At 37.7% G+C, this 16,152-nt stretch overlaps 1 protein-coding gene and 2 non-coding genes across 5 annotated transcripts; 2 read left to right on the top strand and 1 right to left on the bottom strand.

Moving 5' to 3' along the window:
* Positions 1 to 94: 94 nt before the first annotated feature.
* Trnas-gcu lies at positions 95 to 176 on the bottom strand. The gene has a single exon. It is a non-coding gene; the product is annotated as a tRNA-Ser (tRNA).
* Positions 177 to 434: 258 nt separating this feature from the next.
* LOC123308483 (ankycorbin) lies at positions 435 to 15,776 on the top strand. Of its 3 annotated transcripts, XM_044891144.1 has the most exons (9): positions 435 to 485; positions 4,755 to 5,019; positions 8,023 to 8,290; positions 9,615 to 9,727; positions 10,539 to 10,860; positions 11,258 to 11,577; positions 11,658 to 14,191; positions 14,300 to 14,643; positions 15,428 to 15,776. In XM_044891144.1, exons 2-9 carry the CDS (start codon positions 4,852 to 4,854, stop codon positions 15,700 to 15,702), a joined length of 4,344 nt encoding a protein of 1,447 aa, XP_044747079.1. In that variant the 5' UTR covers positions 435 to 485; positions 4,755 to 4,851; the 3' UTR covers positions 15,703 to 15,776. The 3 variants fall into 3 exon arrangements, with proteins under 3 accessions (XP_044747079.1, XP_044747080.1, XP_044747081.1); XM_044891145.1 differs by lacking the exon at positions 4,755 to 5,019 and having other exon boundaries at positions 447 to 485; XM_044891146.1 differs by lacking the exons at positions 435 to 485; positions 4,755 to 5,019 and adding an exon at positions 6,554 to 6,727.
* Positions 884 to 965, top strand: Trnas-gcu. The gene has a single exon. It is a non-coding gene; the product is annotated as a tRNA-Ser (tRNA).
* Positions 15,777 to 16,152: the final 376 nt, after the last annotated feature.

The raw sequence follows: 16,152 nt of genomic DNA, 5'->3' as shown, positions 1-16,152 counted from the left end.
GGTTACAAAATTTATGTTCAGAAATTATTTTCCAAAAAAATTTTAATGGAACGAAATATTGGAATTGAAAAAATTTTGCAGCAAAAGCAACGACCGACGAGGATGGGATTCGAACCCACGCGGGCAGAGCCCATTGGATTAGCAGTCCAACGCCTTAACCACTCGGCCACCTCGTCATGCTACATATGGGTCACCAACTCGTATAAAAAGAAAAAAATTATATTTTTTCGAAATAAAACTTTCACTTTCTTGGTATATGTATTACCAATGTTAGTAAAAATTAGGATTTTTAAAAGAATTCTTTGATAATTTTTCGGTACCAAGTATGAGAATAAATTTTTGATGAATGTGAAATTGTTTTGATGTGTCTCTATAGCAACAAGGAACTGGAGTAAAAGCTGATTTCTATTAGACTATTTTCATTTCCAGTCGTGCTCTCGCCATGCATGCTAGTACTAAATTGGACTACTCTCTGCTCCGATTTGGTATGTTAAAGAATTTTTAATTCTTATATCAACTGTTTCAACACCCCGAATACAACTAAAATATTTTTAGTTGTATTCTGTTCAATTCTGCATTCTGAAACAAAACCTCATAGCAATAGCGTTCATTCATCAGTATTATAGATAGATAGGAACCTAACTATATTAGGTATTTGATGAAAATCATTTGGGAAATTCTCCTTTTATACAAGGGTTCTGGAGATTTTATTTCTATTGAATGAACCATTTGAATTCACTCTGACCTGACTGTAATGAGTAGAAAGTCGTACCAAACGAATGCTATATGAAATTTAAATAAACAGAATTTTCGTGAAAGTGAACAGAACTTTAGTTGAAGTAATAATTCCACTCGAAACTGTGTAGTCGGCCAACCTTCATGGGACGAGGTGGCCGAGTGGTTAAGGCGTTGGACTGCTAATCCAATGGGCTCTGCCCGCGTGGGTTCGAATCCCATCCTCGTCGGTGACAAGATTTTTGTTTTTAAAATTAGAATATGAGTTCATTCGCTTGCTTCTATCAAACATGATTCAAGCCGATGGTTTTCTCTAATAGAAAATACACATTAGGTGAGTTGATTCAGTTGGTCGAAAATTCTAGTCATCAGATGACAAATTTTGCACGAAACTAAATAGTTAATTTAGAACCACGTACTTGATCAAGCAAGCAAAAGCTCCTTCACATCTTTCCTAACATGAAAAGATCTGTTTCCTTTTATGTTGCTAACACTTCGCCTTAGAAAGATCAAAATATTTTATGGGGCAATACTGATATTACACGAGTAGCGAGTAATATACTTATTTGACCCTGACCCTGAAATATTACATCGGCATTATGCATAGTGTATACCTCACATACGATATTCAAAAATACGGAAAGCCACTTTACAAGCAAATTTGTAACGCCTGACATGCGAAACCTATTTATGCGAAGAATCCAAGCCTCTTCTTCATCCAAATCGAACAATACTTGAACGTGGCTATGATTGCATCGTTCCAAAAACCTATCATGTTCGCGTGTCACGTGCTCTTCACTTTCTTTACAACCAATTTATGTCACGGAACTTTCGCACGTCAATGGTTTATTTGCAGGGACTTGAAAACTCTCCATTGTGTGAGTGGTGAATATTTGCGAATTTTCTTAGCACGAATATTGCCACGTCAATTAAACGTCTCCTTTGATAGGTTGCACTGAAGGTATTCTTAGAACCACCCTAAAAGTTTGACTAGGGGAAAGTCACAGATTACCGCCCGAAGTTTGATTTATATAAATAAAAGTTGAACCATGTTTTTTTGTTCATCCGCATGCATGGACTGAAATCTTGGGGTGCAAATGACACGGAAATCAAAAGTTTCCAAGATAATCTGACTCATTTTGGCCGAACTGAAAGATGTAACTTTCAATTCGTGGTTCGTAGGAAAACAAATAAATTGCACGCCAAAATGAAAAACTACGGAATATTCTATTGATGAAACGATTCCTCCATCCTCAAATTTTCTAGTTTCGCATCATGTTTAATGTTTATTAACCCGAACATCTGTGCTGAGGTATAAAAGCGTTGCTAAATTATCAAACTCGAAAAATGTGATAAACCGGGTGAAAGTAGGTAATGATTTCAAAGGGATAGCTGCCTTTTCACACGCAACGTGTTTTAGCGGCTGCTAGGGTGCATTTGGTAGTAACAGACTTATCTAGGTCACTGGTCATGGTCGATATGGTCCTCGATTGCCACCATGTTGGTCCGGTATAAAACAGCATTAATTGCGAAATAGAAATTCATTGAATTCCAACAGCGACGTTAAAATACTGCTCGAGAACCTGAATGCTCTACGTTAGACAGAAGGGCCCAGTTTGTACTATTTTAGATTTGCCACAAAATATCCAAGTTACAGTTCATAGTTCCTCAGAAAAACTGTAACGATGCAAAACTTCTTTGAGACGTGCAAATAGCATTTGCAGAAATGTGAAGGCGGGTAGAAATTTTGGGAATTCAGTAATGATTACATAAAATTTTTAGTGGATTGCCAAAATGTTCCTAAGCAATGTTTCGAGATGCTCTAAACAGGTAGCATTGGAGGTAGGAAATGCAGAATCCTTCCAGAATGAATTTCAATCGATATCTGAAAATGATGAGCTTAAAAAGTACATTACTTTGAAGTATCGTGAAAGAAACTCAATACTCATTATAAAAAAAGATACTCGAAGTGTTTGGAGCAATTCCTTCAAACGAATTTTGGTTCGAAATTTCTTTTTCTTTCGACCACGTTACTGTTTTCCCAGCAAAACATCGATTATTATAGAAGTGCGTCGCTTTGGAATTCGATTACGAAGTTGAAGGGTCATCAAACCATTAATGGACAGGCAGATATTGATCTCTTATCAGCCAGTCAATGCCCTGAGTTTTATACCCGAATACCTTCATTACGGAAATGCACGTTTTCCAGATAAAATATTCAGTTTTGTGTTGGTTTTCTTGGTGTCAGCGACATAGGGGGTATGTTTCCATGGTAAGTAATTAGTTAATTAATGATTATGAGAGTCAAATTAGGAAAAGTACGTTTGTTTTCGAAGGAGTAGATCAGAGGAACCTAATTTCGAAATATAAGACTAAGAGCCGCTGAAAAAGCCACAATGAAACACAAATAAATTAATGTACCAAAGATATAAGTAAGAAGAATGTAAAATTGATCATTTATTTCGCTTTAAAACCGTGTAACCAGTTAGTTTTTCAACAGAATCAGAGGGTGAGGGAAGAAGCCAACGATAAATGGTGTCAAATATTTTCATCATTTGTTTTCCCACTTCTTAATAAAACCTTATTATGCTGTTAAATGTGATCAGAAGGCAATATTTTGACGCAAATTGGAGAATGCGCCGGTATTTATAAATCTATTTGGTTTGTTCGAAAGATTAGCTAGTAAGACAAATGATAATCTTGAAGGTAAATTCGTGGTCTATCGATAAACTGACCTCTGGTAGGAACACAGATTTTCATACCTTTCTTCCATGGCATAAATTCTCCGATATTCGAGCAAAAGAGCTTCTTGAAAATAACAAGAGTTGAGGTAATATTTCTTGTCATCTAATTGGAATGTGGAATGTAAAGCAATTGATATAAAATGATTTAAACCAACTGTATTGAATGTCCCTCCGAGAACCAAAGTTCGCTTCTTCTTGCATGGGTGCCGAGATATTAAAGGTGGAATCTTTCCACCTGGCTAAATCATCCAGAACTGAGACCTGGACCATTTATTTTTACTATCCTACTTCTTCCTTCCTGAGGAGACCATCAATGAAATTGACAAATCTGAGTTTTGACTGCTGCCTCGTGAGGATCCAGGACTGGCTTTCCTATATGCATGCTTCATAGACCACATCCAGTTCTGGACACTCACATATTACCGGCATTTTCAGCTTGACACGATCTCCAACCTGCAAGTTCGTTTTACTAACTTATACCTTTTTCTATTGGTAAAACTAGTGCTGCATTGGATCACAGAATATCAAATATTAGGATATCTTGACAATATTGCTCTGTTTCTGTATTATGCTATGTCTTCTGAAACTTTTTAGGTTTTTCAGAAGATGCAAAATCTTCCCAGATCAAATTTCAGTCGATAGGCTATTTCTTGTACCGATCCTAGTGACTGCTTGTCTCATCTACTAACTTGTCCATACAGTCAAACGATATTTCTAATGAGAGTGTGGTAATGGTAATCCCACCATAACCCAAAGCTTAACTCCTCGCAGCTTCGGGAGCCTTCTGGTGTCAATCAGTGAAGGTGAACCACGTTATTTTGATCCAAGAATGTTCCTCCAAAGGGAGTAATATTAATTTTTTCCTCATGTTCTTGAACTGTTGCCTTATATTGATCCGAAAGCCATGAAAGGGTTTTGATTTGACAGGTGCTAACCTTGATGCTCCTTTTTTTGCAAGGTCATGGATATTTTCATTCCTTTCAATACCACAATACCTAGGCACCTAGTGGAGAGTCTGGCTAGTTGTTTAATGGTATTAAAACATTCGACAGCTACAGTATTAATGAATTTCTCAAGCAACGCCCAGTTTTCTTCATCCCTCTCTAAAAAAGATACGAAATTTCCAATAAACATGCCATTAATTTGCTACAAGTAGGTAGAATCATTAATATACTCGATAATTCTAAAATTCGACAGTTTCAATTGCTTTCCATGAAATATTGGCTGAAATTCCTCCTTTGACCACCGCTTCAGCTCATTGTTGACCTCTTTCAGGCAGATACCATGACCGAACACCGACTTCTCGACCCCCACCTTAACTGCCTCATGACCGTGAATTTGACACCTGAGTGGGCGGCTAGGACGCCTCGCAATGCTTAGTCCGACGCCGAACGCCTCAAAAAGCGTCGGCCTTCAGAGAACCGGCGAAAGTTTTCCATTAAGAACCGGTGCTACGGTAGCAGGTGGCAGTTCTAACGGGCTCATGTATGCTGCCCAACAGGGCAATGTTGAGAGAGTACGGGAACTGATACGCGAACAGGTTAGTGAATTTTTTTTTTTCGATAGATGTAGTGAAATTATTAATTTGGGCACTGTATGGATGGGCAAATTTCGATATTTTAGCACTACAGCTTTTGAGCCAGAGAAGATAGACAAAATCTGATAACCCATTCCCGTTCTCTTTTTCTGGGAAACTAACAAGAGTAGTAGTCATTTTTGGCCACCTTCTTTTGTTTTCGAGTTATAAGCGAAAATTGGAAAAATTGCGATATCGAAATAAATTTATATCTCCGCTTATACTGATGATAGAGCTCTGAAATTTAAACATTATACAGGCACTTTTTTGAGTAGAATCCAGTGGCGTGCTTACCTTATTAGGAGGATTTTTAATTACGAAGCTATGATCCAAAGTTATGTTCTTTTAAATAGAAACACTAGATTTCTGTGCAATTTTTTGAAAGCTTAATTTTTGCTGATTTCAAAAATATATATCGTCATATGGTTTGTATCAATATAAATAATAGAACATGGTCAAAATCCTTTTTTCTCAATATTTCTATGGTTTCTAATTTTGATGAGAATAGAAAAATGTAGCAACTTATGATTACCACAGTCTCCTCCTGTTAGTCCTCTCATTTCTATGCTTCTTACTCAATTTCTCCAGGATTCAAATTTTGTAAAATTGGTAAAAAGCATAGAAAGAATGACATTGCCGGAAAGAGACTGCTTTTGTTATAGGAAGTATAATTTTTCTGTGTTGGTCAAAAGTTGAAACCATAGAAATATTGAGAAAATAGTTTTTTGACCATTTTCTATTAATTATATCGATGCAAAGCATATGATGTTATATATTTTTGAAATCATTAAAAATTAAGCTTTCAAAAAATTGCACAGAAATCTAGTGTTCTCCTTTAAAAAAACAAAACTTTGGGTCATAGCTTCGTAATTAAAAATCCTGCTAAAAACACAAGCACGCCACTGGATTCTACCTAAAAAAGTGCCTGTATAATGTTTTAATTTCAGAGCTCTATCATCAGTATTAGCGGAGATATAAATTTATTTCGAAATCGCCATTTTTTCAATTTTCGCTTATAACTCAAAAACAAAAGAAGGTGGCCAAAAATGACTACTACTCTTATTAGTTCCTCAGAAGAAGAGAACGAAAATGGGGTATGAGATTTTGTCTATTTCCACTGGTTTAAAAGCTGTAATGCTAAAACATCGTAATTTGCCCACCCTGTACATGGAATCCGATTCTTTTCTTTTTCACCTACAAAACTGAGTACACGTTCATTATTGAAGGGTATTACAGAAATTCCACCTTTATTAAGAAAATATATAAATTAATAACTCCATTTTTTTTTTGTCTTGGAGACTACGTCCTGTAGCTATGCCTGTAGTTGCAATATGGCGAATGCGACGGTTTCTAGAAAAAATAAACAATAATTAATCGACATTTCTTCGTTATTAGAGTATTTTATTTTCGGAACCTTTCGACCTTGAAGAATGATGAAAATTAGGCCAAAGCCTACTAGCTATAACTTTGGCTCGACAGTTTCCCGCTAGACGTTTAATATGTGCGGCCTACTGCCCAATGCAGGTGAAAAACTAGCGTTTCCTTCGAGATTGGGTCAGTGTGTCAGCTGCAAATGTGTTTGCAACCCCTCGCTTGGGCTTATCGATAAGTTTGTGGACTACTTTCCCCTCTAGTGGTCAGCAGAGGGTTATCGTTTAATAATATTAATTCAGTGAGTAAATATACTCTATATTATGAATGAAATAATGTTTAACTATTTCAGATAGGTCAGAGAATATAAGATATTGGCGTAATCTATATTATCATGAATTTTGGGTATATAAAGATGTTTATTTTTGCCGTCTGTCATAATTCTTCTGAGAATCAATTGAGAAATATGCAGCAAAAAAAATATGACTGGTATAGGTTTCTAACGCTCTGCTGGATATTTATCTTAAACTTTTCATTCTCTCATTCTTTTCTGGGAAAAACGAGAGTATCATCTAAACATACTCTGGTATCGGATATTTCTCAATTGATGAAAGGTCAGTGATCCTTATCAATTATTGAGCAGTGTACTCTGGTGCTATTTGCTATTTTAAAATTAGTCACCCCAAAATTTAATTATACTGGAAATTTCCTTACCTATACGTAAATCAAGAAAAGCAAATCTCCATTTATTCAAACCTTATATTTAGCTATGTGCATGTGGAATGAATCCTGAATTTTATGACCATCCTCCGGTTTGTTGACAAAGCATTATGCATGCAACAGAGGGAAATCACCCCAAATCATTTAAGGTGTAATGTCATAGCAACTTCTAAACAAGCGACGACTAACTGAACATAGTAAATCCTTGGAGACAATTTAATATCCTTGGAAATATTCATTATTTCTAGATCAGAAGTAGTAAAAAGATCGATTTTTGGACTGATAGAAGGTAAGTGCTGTTTAGAACCATGTGATTGGGGTTAAGTTCTTCAGTGCTTGTTTTGAATGAATATTTGAATGAATTATGCAGCTATTGCTGTTATAATATTAAGAGGGTGGTTCATTGAGCGAGCAGTATTGAGTCAAACACGGATTATCGAAATGAAATGGGGATTAAAGTTGATGTTTCTGTTTTGAAATCAGTTCACTTATTCAATCATGGGTTTCGTTAATTTTTCTTTCATCTCGGAGACTCAAAATCGTAAATCATTTGAAATCACCCTTGGTGTTGAAACTTCCTCCAGTTTTGTGTTTTTCCACCCTCGCAAAATATTGTATTGAAGAGAAGATATCAAAATTCTCAAATTTCTCCGCATTTTTCACAGTATGAAGTTTTTAAAATCTTATGAAAATCAATCGTGAAAATTTCATTGCCTACTTGACTATAGGCATATAAAAATCTTGATGATGATTTCCAGACAAACCATTTTTCGCTATATAATCTGGTTCATCGCTGAAAAACCATCGATGCCTCGAGAAAACTCATAAAAATTTGAATCTGTTCCGAGATTTTCCTGTGCAATTTTTTAATTTCAGCGACATCTCCTTTACGAGAGGGACAGAACAAAAAAAACTGCACTGCACTACTGCTGCACCAGCGATAACAAAAGAGCCGCTCAAGTTGCTGACTATCTGACCATGGCAGCTCCAGAACTTGTGGAAACCAAGGATGAGGATGGTTTCACCCCCCTTCATCTAGCTGTAATCGCTGGAAATATGTCACTTGTCACGTTTCTGATAGCGAACCACGCTGACGTTAATGCTGTTGATAACGAGAAGCATACTGTGGTGCATTGGGCTACAGGTAATTCAATAAAAATTCATAAAATAAATGAAAGAATGGCTTTCTTCTTTATTTTTATTTCCAAATTCTTTTTTCTCTTCATTATTTTTTGAGATGGCGATAATTTTCCTTACTAATTCTGCTACTTCGAATCTTTGACCTTTTACCATTTTTTTATGAGATGTTCTTAATGTGAGCACCACGCAAACATGAATGATGAACGTTTTTAAAGGTGTACCATAAATGTAACCTTCACCTATAAGGCAATTCGTAGAAATACATATATAAATAAAATTATTCAATGGAAAAAAGAACACGCGATCTCTAATATAGGAAGCTATAGATGGACAATCTTGCAGTTGGAATTGGGGCCACCTCATGCCTATGTTTAGAAAATGAATTCCAGGATTTTCCTCATGAAAAGAGCTGATTCATAGCCCTTTTCTTTTGAAACTCAATAAACGGAAAGCATGCAGAGAATAATGGGGTTATTTGATGGGAGTTATTCTGCAGGTTACATAAATTTGAATTTCAGTACGATATAAACCTAGTAAATTTTTGGAAAAAATGAACCTTGGCGAAATGATCAGCTATTTAATCACATGAAAAATCCATCTCTTATCAATAGTTTCTTTGAAAGATTACTATTTTCACTCTTAGAAAACTTAAGCATGTAAATTTCCATTTAAATTTGTAGATCTCAGGATAGTAACTGTGTAAAAATGAATAATAGCGGAACCTCAACAACAACGAATCAGAATTTGCATCTGAATTCCATCAGAGGAAGTTCTTTGTTATGCTAATCCCCCCATTAACTTTTTTTATAACAGGAAAATTTTTCCATTACCCCGTGTTTGATCGAAATCGAAAAGGTCAGTCGGTCTAGGTTGGCGTCGATTTTTCGTTGGACCATACGCGTCAAGGGCTGGGTCACGTCAACCTGCCAATTCTTAACGAGATATAGTTAACGTCAATCGACCCCCTAGATAATTTGACGTTGATTACTTGTAGGTACATCGATGAATAAAATATGAAATTAAAGAACAGTACCTATGGTTGAATCAAAGAGTTTATTTCCGACAGTTTAATTTTGATGCTGTCAATCAAAAGAGTTATGCGGTACTGATGAGCTCAAATAAGAGCACAAGCGGTATATCGCTATTTCCTTTGATGGTTCTCTATGCTTCACTCCGAATTCAATCAGTTGGTGAATTTGCATTCCTGCGTAAAACGAAAACAAGGAGAATGCTACGGTACATGGGTGTAATATAAGACGGTGTTGTTGCACGCTATATTTTGGACCACAACACGCTTAACCTCCTAACCTAATTTTCTCGAATTGTAGTCTGCGGTGAAACAGAGGCCTTAAGGGCAGTAATTGCTGCAGGGGCTCCAGTTTCCTCCCCTGACGTCCACAGGGGCTACCCGCTACACTATGCTGCACAAATGTGCGGAGGGGTGAGTATAAAAACATCTCAATCATTGTGTTTAGTTTAACTTTATCGTGTTGCGTTTCTCCAGTATGGAAAACCTTGAAAGGACAGACAAAACCTAGCAACAACACTCAACGAATCATATGATGCTATAAAGAAGCTTTACAACACATTCAGATTCTCCCTATCCTAATTCGAAGGGAAAACAATTCTTTCAGGAATCTCATTTCTTGGCTCGGTTTCACAATAGGTTTAAGGCCCATTTTCTCATGGTTTGGTATACTAGAATTCATAGTGGACCACAAGAAATAACAGGGTTGTTTGATCATCGACCTTTTTACGGTCCCCTTGGTCCAGTTCATCTTTAAGTTGTCAAAAAATGACCAGAACTATCCTGTTCTGTCGCCCATTTCTTAGATGATAGAAAGCTACTTTCCTCAAGTTCTGTAGAATCTATAGTTATCATTTTCTTCGAGTCTTACCTGTCTTACCGTCAATAAAAGAAAGAATCACATAGTGGTTCTCATGAGAAGATATTTTCCAAAAGTATCCACATCAAAAAACTTGTGTTTTTCTATCTCGTTTTTGAGGGAGTTCGTATATTTTCTCAAGAGACTAATTCTTCGTTTCTGCTAGCCTCTTTGAAACAATCCCAGATGTTGTAGAGCTCATCGGAGCTCTGGAGCTGGAGGGTGAGCTGTAGATGGCGTAGTGGTGATATGAGAACAACTCTGATGGGACACAGAGATTTTTTCTTTACTTTGTATTCTCCTCTCCTCTGAATGCTAGTTTCATCATCATTCAAAACCAAAATTAAGAATCATTCACTTTCACAGAACGAAAAAGACGCGAACCTTGGCTTCCAAGTGCTGCAAACGCTGCTCACCACCAACGGCATCGATGTGACTGTAGAGGACGGGGATGGAAGGCAACCATTACTCTGGGCAGCCAGTGCTGGATCTGCCAAAGCTGTTTTGGCACTCATCCGTGCCGGTAGTCCGGTGGAAGCGGCAGATAAAGACGGTTTGACAGCGTTGCATTGTGCGGCATCCAGAGGACATACAGACTGTCTCGACACCCTGTTAACGCTATGCGGAGCATCTTGTGATATAATAGATAGCAACGGATGTACTGCCCTCCACTATGCTGTCACTTTAGGTACATAGTTGTATTTATGTATTTTTTCAAGACAAATCACACTAGAAGGGGAAATATGAGGGTAGGTCTGAAGGCTGTTGTTGCCAAGATGGCAACTGAACGATTTTTCATGGTTTTTCAACACCCTGTATCTTATAAACCGAGCCGATTCGTAAAAAAAGAGTTTCTTTCGACCTCAAAAATCTACTGTTAAAATATATATGCAAGTCACCCTGTACACCGAAGATAATCTGAATTGATCACCAAGATCGTGCTAGTTGATCTCCCTTCACACTTTCTTCTCGATGAAAAGTCTATACCAATAAAGCGAAACCTAGCAATGCCCTCAGAATCAACTTCAGCCTAGGAAAAATATACTGCTCCTCATAAATAATCGATTCATGCTTCTTTCCTCCAGGTCATGCAGATGCAACTGCTCTGCTTCTAGCCCACGGCTCGGACCCCAACAGACAAGATCGGAAGGGCAGAAGCCCAGCCCATTGCGGCTGTTCTAAGGGTCAGTTCGAAACTGTGAAGATGCTGGGTGCCCATGGAGCCAACTTATGGCTGAAGAACGCAAGGGGTGATCTTCCGCTTCACGAAGCCGCCGCTTCAGGTAGAAGGGACTTGGTCAAATGGCTATTAACGATGAGACCGAGCCAAGTCAATGCTAGGAACAACGATGGGAGATGCCCACTTCATTTGGCAGCCCTGAACGATAATGCGGACATGTGCAAGGTGTGTTCTTTCTCATCCAACTACTTTTATGGCATTTGGAGTACTGTTATGTTGGCAACGATTTTGTATTCATTTCTCAGATCTTGCTGGATTCCGGAGCTCAAATAAACCCAGTACTAAGGACTTCCAAAAACGTCTTCATGACACCCCTAGACTGCGCCCTTCGTAGAGGTTTCAGATCAACAGCAAAGTACCTGCAGCTCCACGGCGGTGTACCAGCCTCCAGGTTACAAGCGACACAGCACCAAAACGCGAATAGTGCCGTTAGTATGCAGATAAGAGACGATATCACATTTTGGGGCGACACAAGTTCCGATAGCGAAAGAGAAAACGGCGAACTCAACAAGCACTTCATGAAAATCCAGAAAAAGAAGCTGGCGCAAAAATACAAGAGGAAACGTGGCTCGGCATCGGCCAGCGAATTTGAGAATAGAGTTAGGGGAAAGATGGACGAGCAAAAATCTAGTAGAAAACATAGCGAAAAAGCTAGGGCGCGAAACGATAGCGCAACTAGTGTAGCAGCACTTCCGAAAAAATCGTCTAGGGGTAGGTTCGATTACAGTAACGAAATAGTCATAAACGGAAACACGGAAATAAATATCCATCAAACCAGAGCAATATCTGTTGGTAGAGAAGTAGACGTTCCGATAGATCAGCAAATTCATGAAAAACTTGTTTCGAGCAAAAATATAGATTCCTCGAGGACTAAGGACATATTTACAAAATCAAGAAGTGCCAAGCAAGTAGTTGATACTGGAGCAAATAGATCCGATTCAGACAGAAGCAGCACTGCTAGATCGAGTGCCAGTAATTCCATCAAAAGCATAAAAATCGATAAGAGGAGGAGAAAGGATCTTGAAGTCAAAGACCAATCAACGAACACTATAGAACGAATGAAAGACAGAGCATCTTCAATACAAGTAGCTAAAAGCGATGCTGCTGTCATAACTGATGACTATTTGATTGATTCGTTAAGGGAGGACAAATCAGCTATGATGAACTATCAATCGTCTAAGATGTCGGACACGAGTGAAGACCAGGAGAGGCAGCAAAACATAGTAGTTGAAGCATCGATACACGAACCACCCAAAACTTTGATAATCGATGAAGTACAACAACAATCCTTACAGGATTCCGAAAGATTGCCAGAGAAAAATTCCCTAACACAAGAAATTGTCGAAGAAAACATCGAAAAGGAAGTAACAGAAACTTTGGACAAACAAATTTCGAATGAATTAAAGAGTTTTGAAGAAGATTCCTCACCAAAACTGAGTGAGGAGAAGGAAGATGAGAAAAACATAGCAGGAGAGGACCTAAACATAGGTATAAATGAAGTAACAAATGCTGATACCGAAGAATCTACTCAGGAACAACCAGAAAGTATCAGCGATAAGACAAAAATGAATGAGGAAGAGGTGAAAATTGATAATGAAAAAGAAGAAACGACGAATGAAGTTCAGGAAGAAAATAAAGCAAGAGCAGATAGTGGACACACTGATGTGCCTGAATTCGAAAATGATGAAAATCAAAGATCGAGGAAATTGAGTAATTTAAAAAGAATTCTCTCTCATGACACATTTCTCCGGAACCAAGAACCATCAGAGGGGAGTCAGGAAGGGGATGGAACAGCCAACGAAGTTGCTGATGCTGCAATCGGTCTCATCAATTTGAATATAGAGCAGGAACTTTCACTAAAAATTCATGGCGTTGAACAGGCTGATTTAGACAAATCGGAAGGTCAAGATCCTGAGGATATATCTTCAAACACTGAAATTATGAACACTGGGGATACTACAGTAAGACAAATATCGGAAGATAAACCCAACGTTCCCGAAACTAATGAGGAAGAGTCTGCTAGGATCGATAATGGAGTAGAAGATATTATGGAGAAAGCTTTTGGGGAGGCAGTAACAGGAGAACAATTCCCTTCTGAACCAGCATCTGGAAAAGGCCTAAGAGAAGGGAAGAGACCAAGGGATTCAATTATGAAAACACCAACACCAACAGACGATTCCACAATATCCTCTATAAATGATAGCAAAACACACAAGAGTTTCACAGTTCTTGACGACAAGGAACCAGATGATAACAAAACGAAACGAAAAAGTGGAAAGAAAAAACTTAACAAACCAAGATCTAAATCGGAAGAGAACGACAAAAGAGCCCGAAGACCGAGCAAAATTCCTACGCCATTAGGAAAAACGATGCTATCGAAAAGTGAGAAGAATTTGAACCTTATTGAAGAAAAAATGGAATCTGGAGGGAAGGTTGGTTTTCTTCCGGATACGAACAATAGGAAGAACACCATGAACGAACCATATAGATCTAGATCCACCATATCTGGTAGGAGGGTATCTATCTATAGCGATGAAAAAGGTAGCGGCTCTGAGGATGACGATAGGGAAAGGATGCCTTCTAGAAGAAGAAGGGTAAAGAAGAGGTCACATAGGAGGGATTCTAGAAGTGCTGGAAGTGACTATGAGAGTAGCAATGTGATAGACTCTGGGTTCGAGCCTAGTCCAAGAAGTGTGCGAGTGCCAAAATGGAAAAATATGTCTGAACGTGGTGTCAATATGACTTCCGTTACACAAAGTATACAGTCGAATATAAGAAGGTGAGGAACTATGCTTCAGTAGAAAAAATATTGAAAGTTGATATTATCCTCTGAACGCTATCCAATGATTTTTGATCTGCACTCTTCACTACTTGAATTCATTTTCAGATATCACTTGGAAAGAAAAATTTTCCAGCATCTTCTCGAACTAAAGAGACTGCAGATTCGTTCTGGGCAACATAACGAAGCAACACTCGTGAAGAGGGCCATAGATGCATATCACACCTCTTGCGCGTCTACCGTAGGAGCTGGTAGATACATTTCCAGGGATCTGTCTTTCAAGGCCTTCGAGAAATTTTTGTACGATTCGTTGAGGAAATTGCAAAAGTTCGACCCTGAATACCTCAAAGGACTTCCAGAAGCTCCAAATAATCCCTTGCTCTGTACTAGAAGCACGCATAGATGCATGCACGCTACGCATGCGTATACTGGTGTTCCTTGCGCAGCATACCGTAAGTTAGAAAGTTTGTTACTGCACATGCCGCTCCCCAATGGACACTCACACGTTTATATGTTAAGGGACGTTGATTTGAGGTTATTCGTTGAATTTGTAAGGTGTATCTCGGAACATAAATTCCTCCACACGTTGAATTCACCCTTGATCAACGTATAATATATAACTCAACTCGTTTCTCTAGCCACCTATATGAAAGTGTCTTCATCGTTCCTCTCTACGTATATTCATTAAAAAGTTAGAAACGTTAAATAAACGTTGAAGAAACCATTCAACAAACCGTTATTGTAACTTGCAACAAAAAAACGATTTCTTATCAAGTTTGCTCAACGTATATTCAATGAAAAGACAAATTCTGAAATTAAACGTATTATTCTGACGTTATTTTGGAATTAGCTTCAACGTTCAGCATTCGTATCTGGACAAAGTTATTCTGAAATCAAATTGCAACGTTATATTTCCGTAGAATTTATGTTACAAAAAGAATGGTTATTCATTTATGGGTAAAGTTATCTAGAGAGGATTGTGTTGAACTCATGAATTTCAGAGCAAATTTGCAAGCCAATTTGGAATCCTTTGTAAGGGAATAGTTTGAAGAAAATAATGTAGCTTATATCCGAAACAAATTCTTGATTCTTTCAAGGTTTTCCTTATAGGTTCATTTTTGAATAATTGTGTACTATATGCAGAGTGAAAGGCAGACTTTGTGTTTACTTTTCGTTGCATAAAAAATTCGAATAGTCTCAGTTTGGCGAATTTCTTTACTGCTGCATTCTTTTCAGTTCCGAAACTGGACCACCACACTATACCAAAGATAGGTTTCAACGATTGCAAGCCCGGTACTGGAGGGTTCCTGCCAAACATAAATCCAAAAAAATCGGTGACCCTAGAACTCTGCCATGGAAACGACAAACAAATCATATCACTGCCAGCTGATCGTCTGGATCAGAACAAACGTTACTATGTCACGTTCACCGTCAAAGGAACTGAAAACGATGGTGTAGCTGAAGATGTTGGGCTGCCAGTTTCCGCTCACAGACATTCTAGAAGTGACTGAATGTTAGTGAAATAGTATTTATGGATATTGTTATTATTGTTGTGATAGAGATTATTAAAGATGATATTTTAGTACAGATGCAGTTTTCTCGAAATTCCTTTTCATATTTTATCCTATCCAATTCGATGACATGATGAATTACTTTTCAACTCTATATACAGGGTGTTCCTAAATTGGAGGTACAAAAGAAGAGGAAAGATTACTCAATAAGTAATTTTAAGAAAAAAGTCCCATAACCATGGAATCGCAAACGTTTCGTTTTCGAGATACAGGATGTTAAAGTTTGAATTTTTGGGTTGGTATCAAAACAAGTTGTGGAAACTCATTCAATATTAAAAGAATATTCTGGGTTTAATTCCATGTGTCAAAACTAACAAAGAATTGATTCACCATAGCTTACTGACTGAATTTTTATGACAATTTGGATGTTTCTGAAGATTTCGAGAGAAT

Source organism: Coccinella septempunctata, chromosome 2 (genome assembly GCF_907165205.1).
Source record: "Coccinella septempunctata chromosome 2, icCocSept1.1, whole genome shotgun sequence".
In the NCBI taxonomy this organism is placed as follows: Eukaryota; Metazoa; Arthropoda; class Insecta; order Coleoptera; family Coccinellidae; genus Coccinella; species Coccinella septempunctata.
The sequence above is the reverse complement of the archived record's forward strand: the minus strand, read 5'-3'. Positions and strand labels throughout refer to the sequence as shown.